Source organism: Pyrgilauda ruficollis, unplaced genomic scaffold (assembly GCF_017590135.1).
Source record: "Pyrgilauda ruficollis isolate IOZ18807 unplaced genomic scaffold, ASM1759013v1 scaffold13, whole genome shotgun sequence".
In the NCBI taxonomy this organism is placed as follows: Eukaryota; Metazoa; Chordata; class Aves; order Passeriformes; family Passeridae; genus Pyrgilauda; species Pyrgilauda ruficollis.
In genome coordinates, this window is record NW_024511432.1 from 12121229 (window position 1) to 12146596 (window position 25368).

General features: G+C 41.4%; 1 protein-coding gene across 1 annotated transcript; it reads left to right on the top strand.

Annotated features, from left to right (window-relative positions):
- Positions 1-2434: 2434 nt before the first annotated feature.
- Positions 2435-14520, top strand: CUNH16orf87 (chromosome unknown C16orf87 homolog). The gene is made up of 4 exons (XM_041458787.1): positions 2435-2576; positions 6104-6200; positions 8309-8491; positions 13982-14520. The coding sequence occupies exons 1-4, from the start codon at positions 2511-2513 to the stop codon at positions 14098-14100; spliced, it is 465 nt and encodes a 154-aa protein (XP_041314721.1). The 5' UTR covers positions 2435-2510; the 3' UTR covers positions 14101-14520.
- Positions 14521-25368: the final 10848 nt, after the last annotated feature.

Sequence of the window (25368 nt, forward strand, 5' to 3'; positions counted from 1 at the left end):
TCAAAGTAATGGGATCTGAAAAGACTTGTTAGGCATGACTTTGATTGCCTATGAAAGGACTCACGGGGCTCAGATTGCAGCTGCTCTGAAATCTACTGGTAAGAAGCACAGTAACATTGTTAAGTACTATAAACTATTGTTATTATCAAAATTACCAAAATCAGAATAATAAAATAGGATTGAAGCTTGTCTGTATAAGCAGTGTATTTTTTTAATACAATGTATTCTTCTTGCCAGTTGAATACTGTCCCATTACAACTTCAATTCCTTCATGGTAACATTGCAAATATTATAATCTAGCACTTCCTATTATTTGTAATTTTGCTCTCATGCATCCTAATCTTGTACTTTAGGTATAACTTAAGAATTCTCTCGATAGTACTTTGGCCGTGGAAAGAATAATACCCCTGCTGACTATAGCTGGCTAATTAGGAAGTTGTTACTTAACCAGGATGTGTTTTATAACCTTTTTGACACAAGGTTGCACAGCACTTTAGGAATTTAATTTCTCAGTTTGCTGTGTTTTGTCAGCACATTGGGGCTGACAGAGCCCAAGGCTGTCAGCTCTCCCAGGGGACGCTGCAGGAGAGTAGGATGCTTCCAAATTGCCTGGAGTGCTGAGCAGAAATACAACTCAGGAGTGCTTCTCTCTCCCACTCTAAGGTGGATTAGATGTGTGGATTGTTCCTACTTTGGAATTTTTGTTTCCTTGCAAGGCTATAGTTGCTCACCAAAATACTGCCATGTGCAGGCAGTTGATGTGCCAGGCAGTGGAAACATCTCAGGCCATTCAGCTCTGCTGGTCTCTGGCGACAGCAGCAAAGAAAAGAATACATCAGGCACTTACAAAGTCACATGCGGCTTTTCATAAGATAGAAACTTTGCAAAATTTTCTTATTTTCTATTCTAAATTGGTGTAAAAGACATTTTAAGTGGGGCTTGGTCTTGCAAAGTGCCTTGACTCTGTTAAGAGAGAAAGTATCTGTACCCTTAAAATGGTATTTGTTGTTTTTATCTCAGTGCTGGATTAAACCTCTGAAATTATGTAAAAGAAATAGTTTTGGACTTTCAGAATTCAAAAGTAATGTCTTAAAACATAGAATAACATGAAAAATACATGTATGGTAAATCAGTTTTCTAGCTAGGAATAACCTTGATTGCATTCAGTAAGGAAAACTTTTTTTTTTTAAGGAGTAGTTGAACTGCTGACTACTTTATTTGCTCTATTAAGAAAATTAGGGTATTATCATAGATCTCTGTGAGCTTGCTTGTATATTCATTAATTTATTTACTAGATACTCTTACTATACTCAGCAGGGCCCCCTGCTGTTATAAATTCTCCTCAAATACCTTTCTATGTTTTGCTATGTCTGGACCTTATCAATTAAGGAAAAAAAAATTAAAAATCCAAATGCAACCTCAAGGCCCTGGTTGCATGGATTTGTTCTGGATTCAGGAATGAAATCTGGGTGTTTGCCTACATAGAACATATTTGCTTTCTGGCAGCAGTCACAGTTTATATGGAAAATAAACCTGTCTTGTCTTTGTGTATCTCTGGAGAAACACCTGCGCCAATGGACTGGTATAGGCTGGAAAAAAATATGCACGGAGAACAGGGAAACAAATCCACCCTCTGAGTCATAACATAAAAACTGAGGAGGAAAGGAAAAGGACAAATGAGGCAGTGTAGTAGCTGTGTACACAGCCAGAAGCCAGCACACACATGGGGAGCCCACAGTGCCCACTATGAGAGAACGGGACCTTCTCGTGCCCCGTGTGGGAGCCAGGCTCAGGGCACACTCACGGAAGAGGAAGAAAAAAAAATCAGCAGGTTGTCCTGGCACAGGAGAGGACACTGCAAATGACGTTTGATTCTTCATTCATCATCCTGTATTGGTAGTAAGGACGGAGAGGGCTGGCATGGTAATCTGGAGGATACTTGCTAGGACATAAATGCAATTATGTGTCAGAAATTCAGGCCCGGCTGAACGGCTGTTCCTGTTGCTCTGGTCCTGGTCCCGGTGTTGGCCTGGCAGTAGCACACTGCTGTCTGAGGGCATCGTACTCAAAACATCCCGTTTGTGAGCAGAACCCCGCTAAAAGGCATGGCCAGACACGCCGCTCTTGGACCAGCAGGCTCCCTCCAGTGCGGCAGGCGACAAACACGCCCTCTGCTGCAGACTTGTCTTTTTCTGGATTGAGACAGACACCAGAGAAGTGGTGTTTGGTGCTTTCTGACGGAGCGACATTTCTGTCAGGCTCCCTCATTCCCGCTCCCCTCACCGCTCCCAGCGCGGCCGCCAGGGGGCTCCAAGCGCCGCCCTCACGCAGCCAATCCGGTGGCAAGGGCAGAGCCGGCCGCTCGCGCGCGCGGAGGTGGGCGGGGCTTGTCCTGCGTCGGGGGCGCGCGGGGCTCCTCTGGCCTCTCCCTCCCTCCGGCTACTCACTCCAACTCCAGGGGCGGGCGCTCCGGCCGCGGCCGTGTCAGCCCAGCCACGGCAGCAGCGAGCATGTCCTCCAGTCGGGCCAAGAAAGTGAAGATGGCCACCAAGTCCTGCCCCGAGTGCGACCAGCAGGTGAGCGGCTGCATGCGGACGCTGGGCTGCGGAGGGCGGAGCGGGCAGACCGACTCCGTGCGGCTCGAGTCGGCGTTTGTGTGAACTCAATGGTTGTTGCCCTTGCAGCTTTCCATGGAATGTGTGTTGAACGCCGCGTCCCTCTGGCAGGGTAGCGGAGTAGTTGAATTGTGCTGAGGGTTTTCTGCGCGACTGCAGAATCTCATGTTTATCTGCTGGTGTTGTTTAGTAATTGTGTGATCTGTTAAAAAGACAATGAACCGGGTGATTTATATAATGCAGTTTGCCCTTTGGATGACTGATGTGCCCGGGGCTGGGCGGGAGAAGGCTCAGAGGTGGTGTTCTCCCGGGGGGTGGTCGGGAAGCAGCGAGATGGAGACCTTTGGTGCAATTTCTGCCCGGCTCCCGAGTGCCCGCCTGAGCTGTCGGTGTCCCCCTGCTCGTTCTGGTGTGCACAAAATGGAGCTGCTCACCCTCACGCAGAGCGGCAGCTGCTTGCACCGCTGCCGTGTCAGGAGCTTGTCTCCGTTTACTGGGAATGATGCGAGCACTGAAAGCAGCGGAGCTCCGAACAATGGCCCGGCGCTGCAGCGGCGGCCGTGGGGCTCGGCCGGGGGGCAGCGCCTGTCACATGCACTCCGGGGCCGTTCTGTGACCCTGCAAAGTCACCCCCTGCTTTAGCCATACCTACAAAAAAATAAATAGCCTCACGTAATTTTTCTCTACTTGCACAGCTTTAGAAAACTAGCATTTTTTTGTTCCGCCTTGCATAGTTTTTAACAGTATTCCTGCTCATGCTGGCACAGCTGGGAGTGCTGAGCTGTGTGTGGGCGTCCTTTCAGTGTTAACCGACAGATCAGCCGCTGCAAGGCACGTTAGGCACGTCACTGGAACACTGCTGCTGAGAAAGAAATCGTGTGCCACGTCCTGGGTATTCGGTTGGTGAAAGGAGAAACGAAAACGAGGGAGAAATCATATATGAGAGTGGTGGTGTTTTTTTTTTTTTTTTTTTTTTTGGTTTTTTTTTTTTTTTTATAAATGTAGTGAATGTTAAACTACCAACAATAAGTAAGGAAAGCACTGTAGGATTTTTAAGCTGACATGAAAAGTGTCACTTTGTTCTGCACTTATATGCATATCATGTGTTTTAGTTTTGGTCAATGCAGATTTTCTGTTAGCACCTCCTCTATGGCTTCCATGGATTTTATGTGCTTATATGTCCTGCCCCGGGACACATTGCTCATAGTGGAAAACACCTTGTTTTCCACTGCCAAATATTCGAGAGGGAGCAAGAAGCTAAGGCCTACAGTACAAGTCAACCCTTTGCAGATTTTGAGGAAACGCTCAGATAATTCTTATCTGACTGTGTCCTGTCCTGGTGTTTCTTAAATTCTTCATGAGCAAGGGCTTAGCATTTGTTTCTGATTTTTTCAGTAGAAGTGGCATGCATGGAAATATTTAGACAGCCACAATTGGAGCAAAATATTGAGTAACACTTCTTAGACTTAAAAACTTTTTTTCTGTTGTAATTTAGATAATATATCATATTTCAGTATTTTCACAATCAAAGCACAGTTCGTTAAACTAGGGAGCCTGAAGAACTTGCAGTCAATCTGACGAAATAATAATCACTTCTTAATTTAGCATCAGGTAAAATGTCTTGTATGAGAAAAATTCCCTTTTTATTAGGAAAATGCTAAACAGTGTGAAATAGTGTTTAGGACTCTTTTGCCTTAATTATGTTGCAGGATCAGTGTGAATCTTCAAAGGAGAACTGATAGGTTTCAGTGATAAACCCCTTCTCCCAGGCCCCCCACCCGCAGAGTTGCACACCCCTACGTGCTAAACCTGTAACACGAGAACAGTATTGTTCTGTTAAACACACTTGAGTTCCTTGAAAAATACTGACTCTGTTCCAATCCCCTTGGGTGGCTTTGCCAAAGTTTTTTTTTTTTTTTAGGCCAAGCCTGGAAAGGTAATTATTAGAGAGATCCAGTGGATTCAGAAATGGATTTAGCTGGAATTCTGTATCACATTAAGGACACACACAGGTTATCTGTGAGATGGTGGGGCTTCAGTATTGTTACACCGACGTATGAACTGTGCACACAAGTCTGCTAAATTCTGACCTTTAAAGTTCAATAAACCTCTGTTGGACTCATTTTTATTATGTCAGTGTCTCCATAAAGGGAGTTAAAATCTCTAGTTCTGCAAAACCTGTATCAAAAAGTCTCTCTGCAAGCTTTTTGTAGGCTGAAGTGCAGGAGTTCAGATGTTCTACAGAAAGCAAAATAATTTTTTATTCTGAGTAGCAGTTAAGTTCCCCTTTACAAATTCACATACTAATTTGGCAGGGTTTTTTGAGTCAGTAGAACTGTGGAACTTGGTTCTTCCCCATGTCTGGTTGAATTAAGAGGGCAGTTGTGGTTCTGTGCTCCTGTTTGTTTCAGTGGATATTGGCACACTTGTAGTGACCTGTCTTAAAGAATTACATTTGAGAAATTACCTCCTGCCTTTTTCCCCCCACTGTCATGCTTCAGCATGACTCCACTTTAATGCGTATTATTTAATCTCTTCCAGATCTCTGCCTAAACTTGCTTTGATTTGTGTTTTCAGTCTTAAACCTAATCAAAGCAACATGGTGTATTGCTTACTACTCTAAAAGATCTCAAAAGATCTTGGCACTAAGGTAATGAGTTTGGAATTTATCAGTGTTGCTTTTTTTAATTGCTCTTGAGTGGATTTTTGTTATTTTTCATATTAAATGTGGTATTTCTTGTTTTACATTGTTATTTTCTGGGGGAGCATACTGCTGCTCTCTGCTTAGCTGCTCAGAGGCGCTGTATTCTCTCAAACTCCTGGGCCTGCAGTCAGTTCTTGCCTGCCTGGGCTGGGTTATTTGCATTTTGAATTAACGAGGTCCTTCTGTACCCACCCGGCCCTGTCTGCAGCGCTGGAGCAGAGCGTGCTGCAAATGCATCTGTTTTGCTTCAGGCTCTATTGTGCCTGTAAAGCTGCTCCTCTCTAAAGGAGCTGCTTTCAAATGCTGCTGAAAGTGAATGCATTCATAGTGTACTGACGGTTTTAACTCATAATTATTTTTTTTTACAAGCATATAGAGGAAGCAAAACTGGAAATGTCTGACTGATTTGACTACTGATATTTGAGATCTCTGAAGAGAAACTAATTCTATTTTAATTCAGCCTTCCTTTAATGCTCTCTACTTTCCCCCACCCCCTTCCTGTCAGTCTGGGGAAAAGTAGTGCAAAGCAATCACAACAGCTGTACATTTCAAGCTTGATTTTTAACAACTGCATAAAGAAAAGGCTTGGTGAGTGATTTACAGCAGAATCTGGCTTTATTATGTTTAAATGCAGTACACAAGACAGGCTGTGGTTTGCAGTACAGACTGGGTTTGAAGAGTTATCTCTGAGGACAAAATGTGAGTTACTGTGTTTTTTCTTCATGGGACAGAAGTTTTGTCATAATTTGAAATTATCTGAAAAATTTGTCTTTTGTTTTCCCAGGTTCCTGTTGCATGTAAATCATGTCCCTGTGGCTACATATTTATCAGTCGAAAACTCTTGCACGCTAAACGTGCTGAGAGATCACCACCCATCACAGGTAATACATACAGTGGGGGAGAAGGGAGCAACAGTTCTTTCCCCTTATTTCCTGGAGGCAAAAGATAGTGGGTTTTACTTCTCTGTGTAAATTGACTGTTGTCAGTTCACTTTCCCTTCAATGTGTCCATGGTAGACTTTGAATATGTTATTTTTTCTTGATTTTTGAGGAGAAGAGGGAAGCTGGTGTTTTCAGTCTTCCTTTGTACTCATGATGTTGGCATTTATTCTGTGTATGTTCTAGCTGCACACATTGATCACTATGCAAAATAACCCCTTACAAAATGCTTTGTGTTGATCCTGTTTTGAAGATAAAAGTGTTGAGGTCCCAAAAGGATCTGATTTCAGAGCACATGCTGACTGAGGCTGGGTTTTCTGAAAATAAAAAATGGATCATAATGTTTAATCTAAAACTGGGTGGACCTTGCTTCTCTCTCCATGATTAAATTAAATAGTGCTTTTTTTGTGCCTGACCTGTGTGTCTTTTGTTGATGGACACAGTAAGAAGTCAGTTGAATGTGCTTTCTGGCATGAATAGCATTCTCACTATGTTCATTTATATTGCTGCCTCCACTAATAGGAATTAGTCAGAAAAAGAGAATATATGTATATTTAAAAAAAACCCAAAAAACCTGACACAAACCCAACAAATACCTGATCTAGAATACCTCCTTTTAAAAACGATCTACCAGACCTGTAAAATGGAAGTCAGCTATTTGATGTTTTGTATCAATGTTTTGAAGGATAGCTGTAGATTACCACTTGTAGGAATTAGGTGACATTATGCTGACAAGTGAACTTTCAAGGTGGAGTAGGTTAGGAAATGTCTCTGGTAGATTGGAAGTGTTGGTCAATTTTCTTTCCTCCTCCTGCTTTTTTGATGAAGTAGTTACCAAAGGAAGCTGAAGGCCATGATCTGGTTGTATAATTCAGTTTTGCACAAGAGGAAATGCACCAGGGGAGGCAAAAAGCAGACGTGCTGGGGGCCATGCTGCTGGAAAGCAGCTCTGGACAGTGCTTTTTACTGTGGGTGTGACCCAGCACTGGCAAAGGTTGTCCAAGAGGTTTTGGAGTTTCCATCTTTGGAGGTGCTCAGAAGCCTTCTGGACATGGTCCTGGGCAGCTGGCTCTTGGTGGCCCTGTGTGAGCAGGGATTAGGCAGGGTCTGGAGAGGTTCCCCTGCTACCTCACCCGGGTGTGACACTGTGAAGTACAGGTTCTCTATGGGCTTCAGTGACTGGACCCTGCTGTCCAGCTTGTACCCCATGTCAGTGCAAGATCAATGGGACAACTGCAGCCAAAGGAAATCAGTTCCCCAGAGAGATACAGTAGGACACTGTGTATGTTGATATTGTGCTCCTAAGGTAACCACAACTTCTTTTACAAAATGTTGTTCCAGTATTTTCAGCAGTACAGCTGCAGCCTTACAAATGTGCAGCTAATCCATGAGTGTGCTGTGGTGACTGTATGATATTTGGTACCCAAGCTCATTAATTCATGCATAACTTCCAGATAAAACTCATGTAAATGCTCTTTTATTTTACTGAGTTGGGTGTTGAGGAGAACAATACCTGTTCAGCAGTGAGCATGAGGGGGCCTTGTCACAGGTTGGATGTGGTGGGACGCATTCACTGTGTTCTGAGGCATTCTCTGCCAGCACTGTTGACTCAGCATTCGATTTGTCTGAGCAGCAGCAATGATTTCATTGTCAGTGTCATTGGAAGCCCCAGTGCTGTGGTGTTTGCTGTATGATAAACTTTTGCTAGTGGAACAAATACAATGGGGTGTCTTAAAGGCTGTGATGTGTGCAGTTGGAGTTCCCATCTTATTTGGGAAACAGCTTCTTGTGTACCAGCAAACATCTCAGGCAGCAAAATGGTTTTGAAGTAATTAAAGGGTTGGTGTTTGGAATCAAGAAGTGAAGCACCCTTCTGGATCTGGCACCCGAATTTCTGCATGGATATCGTGCAGATGCAATTGTTCTGTAAAGGTATGGGCATCTGAGCACTTTAAAGGAAAAGGTTGGTTGGGTGGGGTAAGCATTAAGAGAAAATTAAAAACAAAGGTGAAAACAACCCTGGATCATGCCATTTCTGCTCATTTGCACAGAAAACAAGAGTGAGGCCAAAAGGAGGCGGACAGAGAGAGTTAAGCGAGAGAAGATAAATTCTGCAGTAAACAAAGACTTGGAAAACCGAAAAAGATCCAGGTCCAACAGCCATTCAGACCATAGCAGACGGGGAAGAGGAAGACCTAAGAGTGCCTCAGCGAAAAAGCATGAGGAAGAAAGAGGTATGAGAGCTGCAGAAATCTGTTTGTTGAATTTTCTATTTGTATCTTTTTTAATCAGCAAACCTTTATACCATTCAGTAAGTAGACTAGTTCAGCCAGTACCTGATACCTTAATGTGAGGAAGGGACTGATTTGCATGTGTAGAGACCTCTGGTTTTATGTTTCAGTGTGTGATGAAGCTGACTACAAAGATCTAAATCTGTATTTTTAGCCACTGTATCAAGTTTCAACGTGTAGGTTGAAAGCCATTAGACTGAAGTGTTAAGTAGGGTTTTGGTTTTTTTTTTTTATTTTTATTTTTTTTTTGTTTGTTTGTTTGTTGTTTTGGTTTGGTTTTTTGTTGTTTTTTTTTTTCATGAGGTACTGCTGCTTTGTATCACAAGGAGAAACCATGTAATGGTATCTGTTGTCAGAGGGGGGATTAGGATGTTAGGATGACTGGATTATTTTAAAAGTTTCTTGAAACCTTTTAGAGGGCCTAAGTAAAAAGGGCATCTTGAATCACTACTATAACTTGAATTTTGGTCCTGTGTTTCTGGAGGAAAATGCCTCCTTGCCTGTTAAGGGTCATTGGTGACCTGCTGGTTTTAATCATTATACAGAATGATTAAAGAGGCTGTTACATAGCTAGAGTAATTCTAGAAGCCCTCAAGAATGTAACTGTCACTTAGGGTTCCTCTTGTGTTACGAGCCTATTGACGCTGCATTTTCTAGCTGTGTTTTTGGAGATAGTGATTTTAGACCTGAGTTATGAATCCAAAACTTAGCATGGGCTTCAGAAGGTTGGAAGGCAGAAAAAGGGGAATGAGAAAACTTCATACAAATATTCAGCAGATATTGTTCCCGAAACTCCTGAAATCTTGAAGTATATCATGTGGCATAATTCAGAAATGCAATTATTCTTCCTTTCCACCTTATATATAAAAAGGTGATAATCCATGTTGGGAAGTCCTTCAATTTCTGACTTAAAACCAAGTTTGATATCTCTGCTGTTTAATGTAAATCTATTTCTTAATGTTTCTTTAATGTAAAAACCAAGTATAAATTTGATTTGTTGGGGGTTTTTTAGTGCTTTCAATGTGGGAAGAGGAGGTGGAATTTAATTTCTGTACATTTTCCAGATGGCAGTTTTTTACTGTAATAGAAATGCACTTTGTAGCATCTAATCTCATCACTGTTTCATGAGATTTATTGATGTCAATAAGTCATAAGAGCAGGTCCCTATTTGTTAGTGGCCCAAGCTGGACTTTGGTAGCTTTAGGGTCCTTTCTAGGCATTTAACTGCCAGTCTTGTTCACAAACAGCCTTGGTTTTAAAATTCCAGTGAGCTGGTTGGGTTGCCCTATAAAAGTGAATCTTCTTTTCTGTCCCCTGACAAAGAGGAAAGCAATATAAGCAACCAAAGGAAAAGATCCATTTTCTTAAAACATGTATTATAATTTCCAAAAAGCAAGAATTTGACAGCAGGAGGGATATTAAGAGAACATGTTTTCCTGTCCAAACCTCTTGCTGCAAACTCTAAAGTGTGACAATACTGCAGTGCTTGGAGGTAGAAGAGTAGAGATCTGGGTGTAGTGGGATCTTGGCATGAGAGTGTGTGTGGTGTGCCTTTTCTTGGTGTTGCCTTAAAGTTGAATCTTACTTGATAAGATTGCCTTCATCTTCTTACGCTGTTTTTACCCTGCCTTTTCCTTGATCTTGTGGTGGCTGTTTGTTCCTCAGCCTCCTGTGCAGGGATTTGGCTCATACCCATTTGTCATTGTCTTTGCCCCAGTTCAGCTCATCTTACTGTTCAGGAGTAAGTAGGCTTAGAATATTTTTTTACTTCTGGTTATGTCAGATTGTAGTATGTGTAATGATTATCAGGCAGATTAAAAAAAAGGTTTATATATAAGGCTGTCATGGCTATAAAAACAAATTCAGCAGGGAGCTTATCCTTTTGTAAGTAATTACTAAAACAAGTTAACATATACCTCTCCCTTTTCAAGTTGCTTACAAAATTGAAACTACTGTGTGTGGAGTAATTAGTGGGAATTTCAGAAATATTATTCCTTTACCACATGTGCTGCTTGATAGTGTTTGTCTATATTAAACAACTGTTATTCTACTACAGTTAAGGTAGTTTTTGTGTGAGTGGTTGCTAGTCCTTGCAGCAGTCTGTATGTGTTGAAAGTCAGCTCTGCAGTGCAAGATGTCAGTATCTTATTTCCTTGCCTGTTGTATGTTTCAAGGATATTTTGGGTCCTTTTTAGTTGCCACTAGAGGTTGTGCTTTTGCCCCAAAGACTTAAAAAGAAGCCACTGCTTGCATGGTTTACATACTTGGTTCCTAATGCATTTCTAGATGGGGAAACAGGCAGACAGAAAACACCTCAGTTGTATTAACATGGAAGAACAGATTATCTGTGCATTTGAAGATGATCCAGCTGTGAAAATTTCCTTCCTAAAGACCCCAGTGACATCTGTAGCTTTGCTTCCTTGCTTGTCATACATGCAATTCCATACTCAGTGTGCTTGTTCCCAGTTATGTCTGTGCCTTTGACTGGTTCTTTTGTGTCCTTTGTGACTGGCTCACATTAGAGCAAAGAGCTGTGGCAATTAAGAAGAATAGAATAAGCAAAAAAGCTTTTTAAAGCAAGCTATTTTCCCTGCAGATTTAGCAAGGAGGAATGGAGGGGGAGGAAGCAGATGCAGATTGAGGGGATATGGCAGTACTGAGACCCAGAAAATTACCTTATCACATGCTTCAGAGCCATGTGATGACCCTGGAAAATAGGAACTCCTCCCTGCAGCCTTAGCTTGTCAAAATTGTCACTTAATTTCTTTGTCAGATGTACTGCAATGTATTTTGGAGATACAAACACTCCATAATAATTTGACTCTGATTTTGTTGTGGAGGTGTGTTCTTTGTTTTACTGTATGGGACTGTGATACACAGCTAGACTGGTTCCCAGGTTGCCTTGTTATCTGGGTAAAAGCCTAATTGTAGTAAAGCAAACAAAAATCCTTTTATACTGGAGGAAGTGGTATTGGTTGCTCTGAAGGAGGCTACCAGCAAATAAGTCTCAGTAAGAGTAGTAGACTTGCTAAAGCAGACTCATTACTTAGCAGGCCAAATCTTCATAAAGGTAGATATATACATTTCAGTATCCTGATAAAAAGTTGAATACATTTTGTTAATGCAAGTTTTCTTTTTTTCTGTAAATTACAGCTGCATTGCTCACATATTTACTTTCCCAGTGCAGATATTTGAAGTAACTTGCTGTCTTGAAAAATGAATCCATACAAAAATTTGTGAAGGGGGAGGTCCATATGTGATTTATACATAATCAGTTTTAAGGACTGCAGTATAAGGGGATTGCAGGAGATCTGGGGTACAAGAGACGTGATCCAGAAAAACTATTTTTGCCTAACTAGCCTCTTAGTTGTATAGCAAACTCCCTAGTTATTAATGTCTTACTGTCTTGTAGAAACACAATACTGTTTTTCTTTGGCTCATAATAGAGAAATGAGTCAAAACTACTCTCAAATAAGACTGAAGTGGAAAGTTTTCAGAGTGTGTGTGGAAGCTGTGGTATCCTAGGAGTAGTGTATGATAAAATGTCTTGCAAGTGTGAGCTCTTCACTTGTTACTGATGAGAACTGCAATTGTCCTGAGAGTGCATGAAGCCTGCACATCTGTGTTAATCCCTCATACTCTTTGATAACAAGATTTCTGCAAGATGAAGTCTCAGAATAAGGCTGATCTGGGAGGAAGGGAAGCTAAGAAGTCCACAGTCTGTTAAAAGCAGCCCGGGTGTGGTGCAGGGGGAGGGAGTATTTTTAATTTTGCTGATATGTTCAAGTTGTGGCTGGATTCGTTTGGATCAGGAAGTATGAAACAAGGGGTGGGGCTTAGATATGAAAATAGAAAAGGTTAATGTGGAATAACCAGTGTGTGTAGTGTCTGTACTCAGAACTACTCCCAGCATTGTTAATTTTTAAATGGTGAGAGGGAGGAAGTGGAGCAGCCCAGGGTGTACGTATAGAAGCTGATTTGTGTTAAACTGCAGGGTAGGACTGGCAGCGAAACTCACTTTCAAACTCATTTCAAACTCAATGCACTAGAGGATATTGCCTTGCATAGCCAGGAAGTCAGCAAAAAGCTGGTTTCTGCTGTTTCTGTGTCAGTATTAAACCAGAACACAGTGGTAAAGGATTTTGGAGCTTCTCCCACTCAGCTGTTGAGCACAAGCACTTGATTTCGCACGGAAGGCAGTCTGCTGGAGTTCTCTCTGTAGCTGCAGCACAAATGTGAAACCAGATAAAACCATTGTTAGGAGTGTGAGCCCATTGAAGGGTAACTGTGGGTAGGTGGAGATGGGAGCTACTGGGATCTTTGTTCCTGATCATGCTTTCTGTTATTTTCCAGTGCTGCCTTTTCTTTGGCTTTCCCATGCTAGTTCAGGTGTCTGGGTGGAGCAGTTGCCAGTGTGGATATGTGTGACTGTGTGTTAGTGAGACAGAGGGGTCTCTCAGGTGAGCTTTGTGCTGTGACTGGAAATGAGTCCAGGCCACGTGGAGCCTGGATTAGAGATGGAGTTCCACAGCTGAAAGCTCTAAATGTATTTCTCTCTTCCTTCTGTTTACAAGCCTGGTCTTCTGCTGACAAAACTGTTTCTTTGTTGGCTTTATTTTTTTAACAATTTGTGTCAGCTACCTGTGGCTAGCTGAACTGGGATAGAACTAGTCATCATCTGGAAGAGGTGGTATTTATGCAAGTGGTATTTCTCAAATTGTATTATTTTATGAGTTTTTGTAGTGTAACTTGGGTTATTTGAGCACTGCAGTACAGAAACTTTTTGATGGCTTTCTGTTGTGTGTCTGTGGCATTTGAAGCAAGCCAGCATCAGCACAGGGAGCTCATGGGCTTTTACTTGCTCAATGACGTGTGTTAGCATTGTTCTGCAGCTGGGATAAGATGGAAAGTCTGCAGTGTAGAAAGTCCAGAAATGTGCGTGATGATAAATTTGGAGCCTGACGTCATCCAGGTATCTGCTCTTTGGCCTTTGTCACTGTCATTAAACTCTCAGGTTTCTTTCATGTAGTTGTGGTGTAAGGGGGCAAATCTTGTGTTTAATGAGCATATTGTGAAGTAACTTTTGTTTTCTTGGATGGGAGGTGGTCATGTAAAGAAAAAAACCCCAAACCACTAAAACTAAAAATACCTGAAGGAACACTTGAGTACTTATCTTTATGTTAATGATTCATTCTCCCTTCATTGTTAAAGAGGAGAAATTCAGTCATGCTTTTGGCTGACTCATTCTGTGGCTCTTCCTGCATCTTTGTGTGCCTCTATTACTTCCTCCTCTTTCTCACTCCCTCTGTGCATAGGAGTTGATTGTCTAACTTCAATTCCACTCCTTCACGTAATTTATTAATTTCTGTGTAACTTGCATTAACGTCAAATAATGGAAAAAGCTTCTAATAGTGACTTTTTTTTCCTCTACAGAGAAACAAGAAAAAGAAGTTGACATGTATGCTAACCTATCAGATGAAAAGGCCTTCGTATTTTCAGTGGCCTTGGCGGAAATAAACAGAAAAATTATCAATCAAAGACTTATTCTGTAACTTGTGAGCACAATCTGATGCAGTTTTATGCAGGATGGCTAGCAGATTGCCAAGGTGCCGTGGACTCTCGGAAAGTGTGTTGTCTGCACCAACAAGGACCATAGCATTTCCTGTTAAAAATTCTGCTCCTGTTCTTGGAAATTGAATTCTGTCTCTACAAGTCAGAAAGAAAGTGGTCACAAGATTGTGCTGTGAAAAATCAGAAGGCAGATATGTTTCATGCCTTGAAGACAAATACACAGAGAGACTGCACCCATGCCAGAGCACTTCTTTTGAATTTGCTGCCAGAAATGCAATATTTTAAATATTTTCAGAAATAAATGATTTTCCTTTAAAATTATATATTTCAGATTTTTCAGCTATATTGCAGTTTACGTATGTACAGTTCACATAACTTTTTAATAAATTGATATTCCAATATTTTATTGAACTGAGAATTAAGTACATTTGTGATACTCAGGGTATGTTGGTTTTAATCCTCTTAAAAATCTGGTATTCATCCTAGGTATGACATTTTGTAATAGGTGTGATATACTTCTGGTAGGACAAAAATTAAAATGGTTTCATTTGGGAGGATTATTTTGTTAGACAACTTCATATTTTTTATGAATTATCTCTAGAAGATAATTTCTTGCTCCATAGAGTTGTTTTTTAAAAATCGTGTACTTTGGTGGTCAGACTCCTGAAGTTTGAGAGCCAAGCTCTTGTTTGTAGCAATTATTTGCTGAGTATCTGCCTTGTCCAGCTGGTAAGTTCTTATCCTCTACTCTTTCTTGGGTCATTATTTACTGGAGAGGGAGAGGAGATGTCAGAAATGTAGATCTGCAGTTGGCATCCTGTGACTGGTATTTCAAAGGAGACGTCAGAAATGTAGATCTGCAGTTGGCATCCTGTGACTGGTATTTCCAAAACATGACGTGGTAGTTCCTATTGCTCCCCATCGCTTTTTCTGACTGTTTTTTAAAAGCATAATTATTATTGGAATTGTGTTTGGATTGCTGACTGTAAATACCAAAGTCTACCTGAGTGTGCAGAATTGAGCTGTTTTGATATAAATAGTTCTAGGGAAGACATTTAACAAAGTAGTCTTTCTTAAAGTGATGTAGTGCAATTTCAGCCAAAATTCTTCCTTTAGTAACTCTGTGGGGATTTTATTTTACCAAGCAAAAACCCCAAAGCCTCAAGCTGTGTAAAATCCTGAGGGAGGAGGTGTAGGAGATAATTACATTCATAAAATCTGACACACTGGGATTTAGTCACCATTCATTTGCTTTATTCTAGGAAGGGAAATGCAACTAAATGTCTTTTTCTTCAGTATTACTGGTGTTTTTCAGCACCACATTGAGTAATGAGAATTGCCTAATGAGGTTCAGCTACAGAACTGATCTCTGGGTGGAAACCAAGATGTTTATTAATAAAGCTTGGACTATCAGATACTGGCTGTTTATTAGTTACTGATTTACAGAAGGAGCTGTGATAGCTTCAAGTTAAGCCACAAGACACCAATCAAATGCAAACTGTGTAAGTGAAAGCAGGAAGCATGGAAAGTGTTTTTCACTTCTTATATCCTAAGAAATTAATTTATCCTAATAAATCTGAAGGAATTATTTGCATCCTTGTTAACACTGGATGAGAGAGATGGTGTGGAAATGTGCTTAAGCCACTAAAACACATTTGTCTTTATTCCAGTAAATGAGAAATTGCAAATACAAGACCTACTTCTCTGCATCATTGAACTTGTGCTTCCCAGAGCTGTAGCCTGTCACAGATACCAGTAGTGAGGACAGATGAGTCAGTCTTAAGGATAGAGAATGCATTTGCATGGTAAGTTGCAAGTCCCAGTGACAAAAGGCAAGTTCTGAATTGAGGGTATGGTCAGGCTGGTGTTGCTTCTGTTGCTGGAATGAGATGTGCTGTGTTAGGAAGGGACAGGGGGAGCTGCCAAGGCAGTCTCTCTGGTGCTATGACCTGCTTTCCTACAGGTTTCTGTCTCTTTCTGCTCCTGCAGAAATTGGTCACTGTCACGGGACCAAAGTTAATGCTGTTGGATGTGACAAAACTGTAAGTTAATTTCTACATTTAGATTGGTGCCTTTTCTAATCAGTACTTTTGAAAAATGTTTATACCTCTGATGTGCATTTGTTCTCCTTCTTTGGTGGTGGTTCTCCTGAGCCAGTGGTTGAGTTCTATTTCTGTGTTCTCTTTGTATTCCCCAGGTCTCTTCTGTCATCTCTTTCCCACATATCCTCATGCTACTTTACTTCCCCTGATGGCTTCCAGTTTCTTTGAGAAATCTGATGGAAGCAGGTGGCCTTGAAAACACTCTAGGGAGGGAGTGGGTCTTTGCCAGGGGATCTGGCAAAGCAAATCTGACTTTCTCTTCCCACCAACCAGAAACAAGCCATTCTTTCCTGTATGGACAGGACATTTCCGCCTCTTCCAAAAGCCCTGGTAACTGTGGTGTGCCAAGACAGATTTCTTGGAACATATTCAGTAACTGAATTGGAAAGTGTCTGCTTTGTACAAAATAGGCATCAGCATGATAGATCTCAAGAACTCTTTCTTTTGTGTGTTAGAGATGATCCACAGATGAAACATTGGCAAATCACTGTAGATTATAATTGCAAATTGCATTCTCGGTCTATGAAAGTAAAATAAAGCCAGTGACAGTTGAATGACAAAAGAGTAAAATTCTGTGTACTGCAGCTCTGACTTGCTTGGAAACTGCATAGTTTCTGAGAAGCAAGAATAAATATGGTAAGGCTTCAGGAAGTTGCTTACACGAAGGTTTTCTTGTGTCTGGTTTCAGTGTAAGATTGTAGGCTCTGCCTTTGGCTGTCATTGTGGTTCAGGCTGACTTCATTTATTTCACTGCATTTTTTTTGTAGCCTGCAACCTCACATGGAAAAATACTCTGTCAGAAAAAGTGAATTAGGCTGCAGTTTTTTAATGAAACAAAGATGAAGTGCAGTACTTAGTGCACCTCTGTACATGTTGACTTGCCTGACTGGATAAACTGTTTATTGTGAACCAAATAGTTTAGGATTGTATTGGGAGCTGTCTGCTTATAAACCACCTTTTAATAACTTCTGTCTTCTGCCACTTCTTACCCATTTTTTTCCCCCCAAAGATCTGTGCTTCCAGTGTTTATAGCTTTGTGTAATAGCATGTCTGACCGTCAAGTGGGCTCACAGTTCAAATTTTGTCTTGAGATTTCTCTGCATTTCCTCTGCTCTGCTCCTAGGTGGCAGCCTTATTCTAAACAGCTCACAGTTCAGGCATTCTCACCATGGAGACCAGGAAAAGGGAGTGTTTAGTTTTCAGTGAAAGCAGCCTGAAAGATTATTTTTCTTTAGAACACCACTTCTACCTAACAGGGGAAATTAATGGGTGTTACTGGCTGTCTGCACTGAAACGTTGCTTCATCAGTTCTGGAGGTGTGAGGATTGGTGGAGCTGGATAATTTGTCAGGACCAGAGAATTCTGACTTTAAACTGGCAATCAAATAGAAAATGGTTGAAGGAAACTCGCCACCTCCCCTGGAAGTCCCCTGAAAGCTTTCTTTGGTGAAATTTTACAAACATCATCTAATAGTCTAGTTACTTTTGTTCCAATACTGCTATGGTTGATTAAAAAAGTTGAAATTGGGACAAGGTATTAGGGGATACTTTGTAGATTATCATTGTCCTGTGGCTGGGCAGGATTTATTGAGACAGAGACTGAAAATGAGATACTGGCTTGGAATATCAGTTCCCAAAGAAGGTGTTTAGGTTGGTTTTATGTAGTGGGTTTTTTTTGGTGGGTTTTTTTTTTTTTGGTAGTTTTTCTAGATTTTGGGGTGTTTTAGAATGGAACAGTGATCATGTAGGCTATTAGCAGCTCTGTGCCTGTTCCTTGTATCTTGGACTGTACTACGAAAGACGTTTAGTGTCTCACTGCCTAACAGGACATGGTGGTTGTCTTCTGATAACCTTTAAGGTGTTGACCACCTGTGGTTGAACAGTGTAAGCAGAAAGCTGTGTTCAGCCACAGTTTAGTTTGGGCCTGTTTGAGAAGGATCCCTGTGTGTGCATGAACAGCTGCAGGTGTGTTGCAGCCTCTGGGTTTTTGTTTGCCTGGGGAGTGTGTGTTCCAAGCCAGTCTCATGGTCCTCTGCACCTCCAGTGCGTAGATGTGCATCATGGACTAGTCTTGGGAAGCAGGATGGACAGGAGTCTGACAGGAGAATTGGCCTGGAAGGTTGTTCAGCTGTCAGAGGGTGTTTGGTCTGCAGGACCTGGACTAGTTGTGGCTAGTGCTGGGCTCTCTGTACCAACTGTTCCACGCCAGAGATCTCCTGTGCCTGCCTTTGTGCTTGTTATGGCAATACAGAGAGCCAGTGTTAACAGCCAGTGCTCTCAGGTGAGTCTAAAAGCTGTTTGTCCTTGAAAGTATCGACAGTGCTGTCAGTGTTTTTGTAGTAGGCTTCTCATTAATGTCATTGTGGGTTCTGGCAAATAGCCTCTGGCAAATCTAACTGCAGCATGACAAGGTATTGCTTTCCCCACTTACTTGCCTACGCTTTAAGGAGGTTGCCACTTTGGTTGCAGTGGTGGTACGGCAGCTCTACTATATAATAGAATGATTTGATTTCCTCTTTTTTAGTTTACCACTTTCAAAACAGGTTACAGAATTCCAAGTCTGGTTGTCCCAACGTTATAAATGATTAAGCAGGTTTTTTGGTTGAGATGAAGATGAGTTTTTCTGCGTTATGGCAGATCAGACACTGTGTGATTTCCACAGATATTGTGAGTTCATTATGAAATGAAAATATCTGTGAATCAATGTACTAAAGTGTTTGGGTTTTCCCTGCACTTACTTTAAAATGGTTTCTGGCACTGCCAGCTGTTGTTTGGGATGTGCCATCCAAGTAAGAGGCAAGGAATTGATTAGGCAGGAGGCGATGAAACTGGATACATCTCTGTATTTCTTTTTTTCTGCAGAAGAAAACCTAAACCTGCTATCACCAATGTTGTGTAAAATTTCAAGCCCAGAACATGATTCACATGAATCACGGGGTGTCATCATGCAGCATTTCCTCAGGAAAAGTTCAGGTACCTCTTCTTCATCTTCTCCTCAGTCTCCCTCATAAGTTGCTTTTCTTGGTGCTTCTTAACTTTGTACATCAAACCTGAGCTCTGTCTTTGGTCTTCTGCTGCCTTTGGTCTTCTACTAAGTGTTTTTTCTCTCAATTACAATTTAATAATTTTGTTAATCAGAGTTAAGAATTAAATACTATTTTTAATCCTGGACAGCATTGAGGACCATAAAATGCTGTTAAGAACAGTGAGTGTTCCAGATACCAGGAGTACAAATATTAATAGTCTGGCAGCTTACCAAGTTTCTGTGGTTTGTTTTGTCTTGGAACAAACAACTTAGGAATATTTAATGGAAAAATACCATGCTAATAAAGAGAAATCTTCAGACTGAGGTCAGAGTTGCTTTATTTGGAGAAGTTGTGGAGCAAAGTGTGTGTGTGGCCATGTGAGCAGGTGTAGTGATGGGAGGTTGGAGAGGTGGAGTTGGAGTCTCTCCTGTGGAGGTGCTCTGGGCTCCAGCTCCTGGTTCTCAGCAAGACCAAAGAAGTGTTTCAGGGTCAGTGAACTTGCTGGAGCAAGAGCTGACCCAGGAGTTCTGGTTTTCAGCAAAATGAATAAGTGATTTTCCTAGCATAGCAGGTAGAGTGTATTGACAGTAGTTTATTGGTGGAGTTGACTTCTTTGGCAAATAGAAAATTCTGATGTATTAAGGATATTTTTAAGGAATGGCATACAGTTTATTAACAGCAGAGTTCAGGGATCTTTAGATATAGACTTGTCATAACCTGCATGAGAGTGCAGTAGGTGTGAAATCTGTCTGTGAAACCACACACAGTGTCCTGGAGGTGTACAGGTTTTGTTGTACAGAGTCAGGGGAAAGGCAAGAGTGTAAGAAACTCTGGAAGAGAGCAGCTGTTTATTTTGCATGAGCCTCTCAGCTGGGGACCATTTAAACTGTGAAACTTTGGTGTGTAACTCAGGTGAATGAAGTTGGAATAAGGCTCAATTTGTTTAAGTTCACCGAGGAACTGTGCACTGAGGCTTAAGGTAAAAGTGCCTTTTTTGGTAGCTTTCTGAAACAGTGGAGGATAAAGGCTGTTTCCTGTCATCTTAGAAAACTGACAAAGATCTCTGCTCTTTAGGACAGAGCAATTCCAAAGAAGGAAAAGTGGTGCAGTAAGTTAGGAAATGCTTAAGACAGTGGTATCTTGAGTCTTTGCCAAGTACTGATTCAGAGCCTGGTCCTGAGATAGTTTTACCTCTGATTGTGTTACAAACAAGAAACTAAATTAGAAACTATAAAAAAATGTGTTTTTTTATTGCCTGGAAGATTTGTCCACACAGTTTAGCAGGGACTACCTTAAGATTAGAAGATGAGCATTAGAATTTACTTATTTTTTTTTCACAGTGTCAGGTCTCGACATCCAATGAATGGTTTTCAAAAAGGCACTTTAAAACAAACCTTTTATTTAGCTGAATGATCACAATTACTATTTCTAACACTTACAAAGAGGAATGTTTTGAAAATAGTTCCGCAAAACAGTGTATAGTGCTCTGAGTGGAAATTGAGCAAGAAGCCTAATTTAGAGAAATACTAATAGCTGCATTCTGAAATACAGCCTGAGTGTTCTGATGGGGAAAAGTGTCCCACAGTGTTAGGATTACTCATGAGCCTGGTCATCTCCAGATCTATTTCTCTTTCATTTTCATTGTCGCCCATTTTAAGAAGATTGGGCGTCTCATCCAAAATATTTAGCTTACATTTCTTGACGCTGAGCGAATTCCAAACGTGGCAGCTGTGGTTCTGTTGCTTACAACAGTGGCAGGGCAGGCTCTGGCACACAGTTGCTGAGCAACAGGGAAGCTCACGTTTGCTTACAGCTCCTGCGTGTGCATCTAAATGTAGTTCTGGAAAAAAAATAAAAGGTTAAAGGACTTTGGAAGGGGAAACAGATACTTGAACAATTTGTACTGTTCAGTGGTTGAGACTGATGGCAGTAGTACATAGGAAAATTAGTCTCAAAATATTTTGTCTTTTAAAATCTTTATTGGACCGTTAATATATTGCAAAAATTTGAAATCCAAATGAACAGAACCCTACTCCTACCAACTACAGAAAGATCAAAAATAAAAATACAGCACATGGTAAAGAGCAGGGGGACGTTCTATTTTGAATGCCTGTTACAAATGCATTCTTTGGAAACAAGAAGTTTCATTATTTGAACATTGGGAATCTGAGGAAGTCATAAAAATTATGTTTTGCGAGACTAACAGATGGGTTGAGACTATATTAGATTAATTACTACTGGTTGTTGATTGTTGCTTGTCAGTTCACCAGTGCTTTTTTTGCTGATCAAGCTGTGAAATCTTAATGGGTTTTTGACAGCTTGCACTCTGTGACTGCAGTAATACTCAAAAGCACAGTGGCTTAAAAGGCCACTGTCAGACTGTTCTTGGGTTGTATTATGATTACACTAATCTCAGTTTCTGGAGTTTCAGGCGTGCACTTTTCCTTATTAGCCAGCACTGGATCTGCAGTGGGGTTTCCTTATAAAGCAAAGACAGGAAGGTGATTGCAGCTCCCTCAGACATGAGGGGGAGGCAGGGACCAGAGAGAGCAAGCCAGGAGTGGAGAGGGTAGGAAAAAGGCAAGCTGGATTTGGCTGGAGAATGGAGAACAGTCTGATGGTGGGAATTAACAATGAGTGGTCAGGCTGTTGGGGAGAGTGACATGGAAACCTGCAGGATGTCACTGCAGGAAGCAGTGCAGTGCTTCAGCCTTTGGGAGCTGGAAGGAGGAGCAGGGCAGTTTGGAGAGCAGGGAGAGTGACTGGAGAGGTGCTGCACTAGCAGAGGAGTAAGGATACTGCTATTCCAGCTGCTCCCAGAGTTGAGCAGTTCCTTTACACCTAGAAATTAAGTGGTTGGAAAAAGGAATTCTCCAGAGGCTGTGTTCTTTTGTTCCTGTGCTTGGTCTTCCCCATCTGTACCCTTAATTATGGGTTTACTGGGCTTTTGTGTGGGCAATAGATTCAGACATCATATGGAAGGTGAACAAGATCCACCACCACTGGAGTGGGATCAAGAGTGTTAATCCTTGCTTTTCAGAGCTGAGTCAAAATGGGGAAGCATCTTCTGAAGAAGGTTTTTGAGGGCTAGAATGAACCTGGTTAGGGGACAGTGATTTAAGATAGGGGAAGAAAGTCATCAATCCAGGCTTCCATAGTTAAAGTCCAGCTAAAATATTTGCCTTTGAATTTGATATTCAGTCTAGAGGATTCTATAATTCTGATTTCCACATGTATATTCATGTACTTCATGTGTACTTCATGGGGCTTACTCACTTAAATGATGTCTCCTCCTGGACCATTCAATGAGAGGCTGTAATTACCACCTCTGTGGCTGCCTCGGAGTGGGCAAGAGGATATGTGTTAATTCTTTATAAAAATGACAGGATAGTGCATCTGCAGAATAGGAGCTTGATAAAAGTCTCTCATCCCTTGCAAGTGACAGCCTACTCATCCTGGGCTGGGAAACGAGCCTGGTCTGCTCCTCTCCCTGCTGAAGGCTTTTTAGAAGGCAGGTAGAAGAATGATGTCAAATACTTTTGTTTCCAGTTACCTCTCCATCTTTTAAACTAACAGGCTGTTGAACTTGAAATCTGTGCTGCAGCAACTTTGACCTTCTTTAAAGGTAAAATGAGCAAAGTTTCTTTTTCCTTTTGCTGTTAATTCCTTCAGTAGTGGAGACTAGAAGGATGTCCTGTGTAACAAGGCTTGGGGTTTCACAGAAGGAGGAGACTGCTACCCAAAAATTGGCCCCCATCCTTACAGAGAAGGCTTCAGTCTCTTCTCCTTTGGACCTTTCTTCTGACCATCAAAGCCAGGTTTGCTGTCTAATGTGGTAGCTCTAAATGCAAAATCATCTACATCACCCACCCATGTTTGCCAGGAGACAAAGTACATATAGAGTCACTTTGTCTCTTAATTTGATTTCTTTATGGTGGTTGTTATTTTCAAGTCTTCCCTTGGTAAGTTGCCTTTTGTGAGTTTATTCAGCTGCAGACATTATGTGCACTTGCTTTGGCAGCTGGAACAAAAGCAGAATATTGACAGAATTAAAATTTGCTGGCAGTTGTATTTGTGCTTTGCAGGCAGGATTCGTTGTAGTACAAATCTTTGTGGGCTAATGAAGTTAAAGCAGGGCTTTAGATAGTATTCTTTTCAACAAAAGCAGCTTGCCTAAAGCTGTCTCTGCTAGTGTTTTCCTTCTGAAACAATGAGAGTGAATGCTGCAGGTTTAAAAATGGAATATAATTTATGAGGCATCAAGGCTTGGGCATGAGTCCTTGTGTAACTGGAATTTAAAATCTAAAATGAATATTAATGAGGTGGGGAGGGTTGCAGACCTGTCCTTTAATACTAATCCATTGTGAGTGGAGCAGCTCTAGCAATGAGCTGATACTGGCACAGAGACAACCAGGAATTGACTGCTCTTAGAAAATGCCTCATCAGTCAAAGTCTTCACAGGCTCCTGAATACTTGTCCTGATCAGAGACAGAAGGGCACCTGAACATTGCTGGTGTCAGTACCCTGCCTGCTGATCGTGTGTGCCTTTCCCTGGGGACACTCCTGTGCTGGCTTTCAGCTCCAGCCCGTGGTGTGGATGGAAGCGTAATGGAAGGGTAAGTTAAGTTAGCAGTGCAGCTTGGAAGTGCCCGTGGAAGAGAGCTGGGAACCTTCAGGTTTAGGGCATAGTCCTGGTGGCTTAGACTGGGTGTTAGAAGCTCCCTGCCCCTGATTATTAATGACAAAAAGGTCTCAAATACTTAAGTGATTTCATAACTCTTAAGTGTGTGCAAAAGAAATGTGCCAAGTGACTAAAGCTTCCCCTCATTTTCAGGAAAGAAGGTACTTTTTATTAACCATTTGATCTGAGTAATGTTGTTCAGACCATAAATTCCCTGCAAATGGGATGTTTGTGGACCAGTGCACCTCCTCCTAATTCACAGAGGCTGATGCTGGGAGATGAGAGAGGTCGCCTCAAAAATGCTGAGCCCCTTCATTTTTCTCTGTGGTTAAGACAGGAATTGGCAAATCTGTCAGCAGCTGGCTGGAGAAGCCAGTTATAATAAACCTCTTTATCTCTTCCTTGTCTTGGTCTGTGCTCCAAATGCACTGATGTGCTGCTGACTTCTGTAGTTTGAGAGAGGAGTTCTGGGGTGTAAGTATAGCAGATTTGAAGAGTTCCTCCAAAAGTTGAAGTACTAACCTTGATCTCGGTTTAATTTGTTGGATGTTATGTGCATGAGTTTTGGTGAAGTTCTGCATTTATTCTATAAGTAAATGGTGGCTTGTGACACCTACAAAGCCTGTACTCAAAGTGATCGCTTTCCTTGCCTCCAGCTCAAGGGCAAGGCACCAAGATGTGTATTTCCTGATACGTAAAACCCATTAGACTTTACCCAGGTACTGAAGATAACATAGTTCTGTGTCCATTGTCACAGAAATACATTTAACTTTGTGAAAAGTGGAGTATTTCCTTGTTGGGATTGAAAGTTATATAGTTGCTACTAAATTGTTGCCTTTTAATACTCATAGAATCACACAGTCCAGAACTGACATTGTTAGACTGGAAATTAAACTGAGGGAGAGAGAAGCTCCAAATTAATTATTTTTCAGAACCTAAATGGAAAAAAAGCAGTCAGTGAAACTCATCATAATAATTATATTCTTAATATTAATTAATGCAAATACTGCAGGAAGGTGTTGTTTTACACTGTGGTTCTGTATTTAGATCTGCTAATGGAAGGTTGCAGGCTGAGCATTGCTCATTCCAGAGCTCTTGCCAAAGTTTCTAGAGGATTCTCTTTGTCATGCAAGCTTTCCCTTGTGGCACAGTGCTTGCATGCTGTACATGCCTCTGCTGCCACATGAAGTAATAGTGTCTCTTTACTAAATCTAGAGTAACTGCATGGTTATTTGTGCTATTGGAAGAAGTCACAAATATATAAAAATACTTCTTTTCCTCCCTTGGGTCTAAGGTCATTGTTAAGCCCTGCACCTCTTGAACAGTTCTAATATTTGTTCTTTCCTTAGGTACTGGAATGGGGGTCTTTAATTCCCACAATCAGTTACATGGTAGTAAAAAAGCTGAAGGCCATGTCCAAGAGCTTGGTGCCCATGGGGAT

What these genes read in the sequence shown, in the direction of transcription:
- CUNH16orf87 (XM_041458787.1), top strand. Translation starts at nt 2,511, where the DNA reads ATGTCCTCCAGTCGGGCCAAGAAAGTGAAGATGGCCACCAAGTCCTGC. An exon ending in GCCCCGAGTGCGACCAGCAG is followed by an intron (nt 2,577 to 6,103) that starts GTGAGCGGCTGC and finishes TTGTTTTCCCAG; the next exon opens with GTTCCTGTTGCATGTAAATC. An exon ending in AAAGCATGAGGAAGAAAGAG is followed by an intron (nt 8,492 to 13,981) that starts GTATGAGAGCTG and finishes TTTCCTCTACAG; the next exon opens with AGAAACAAGAAAAAGAAGTT.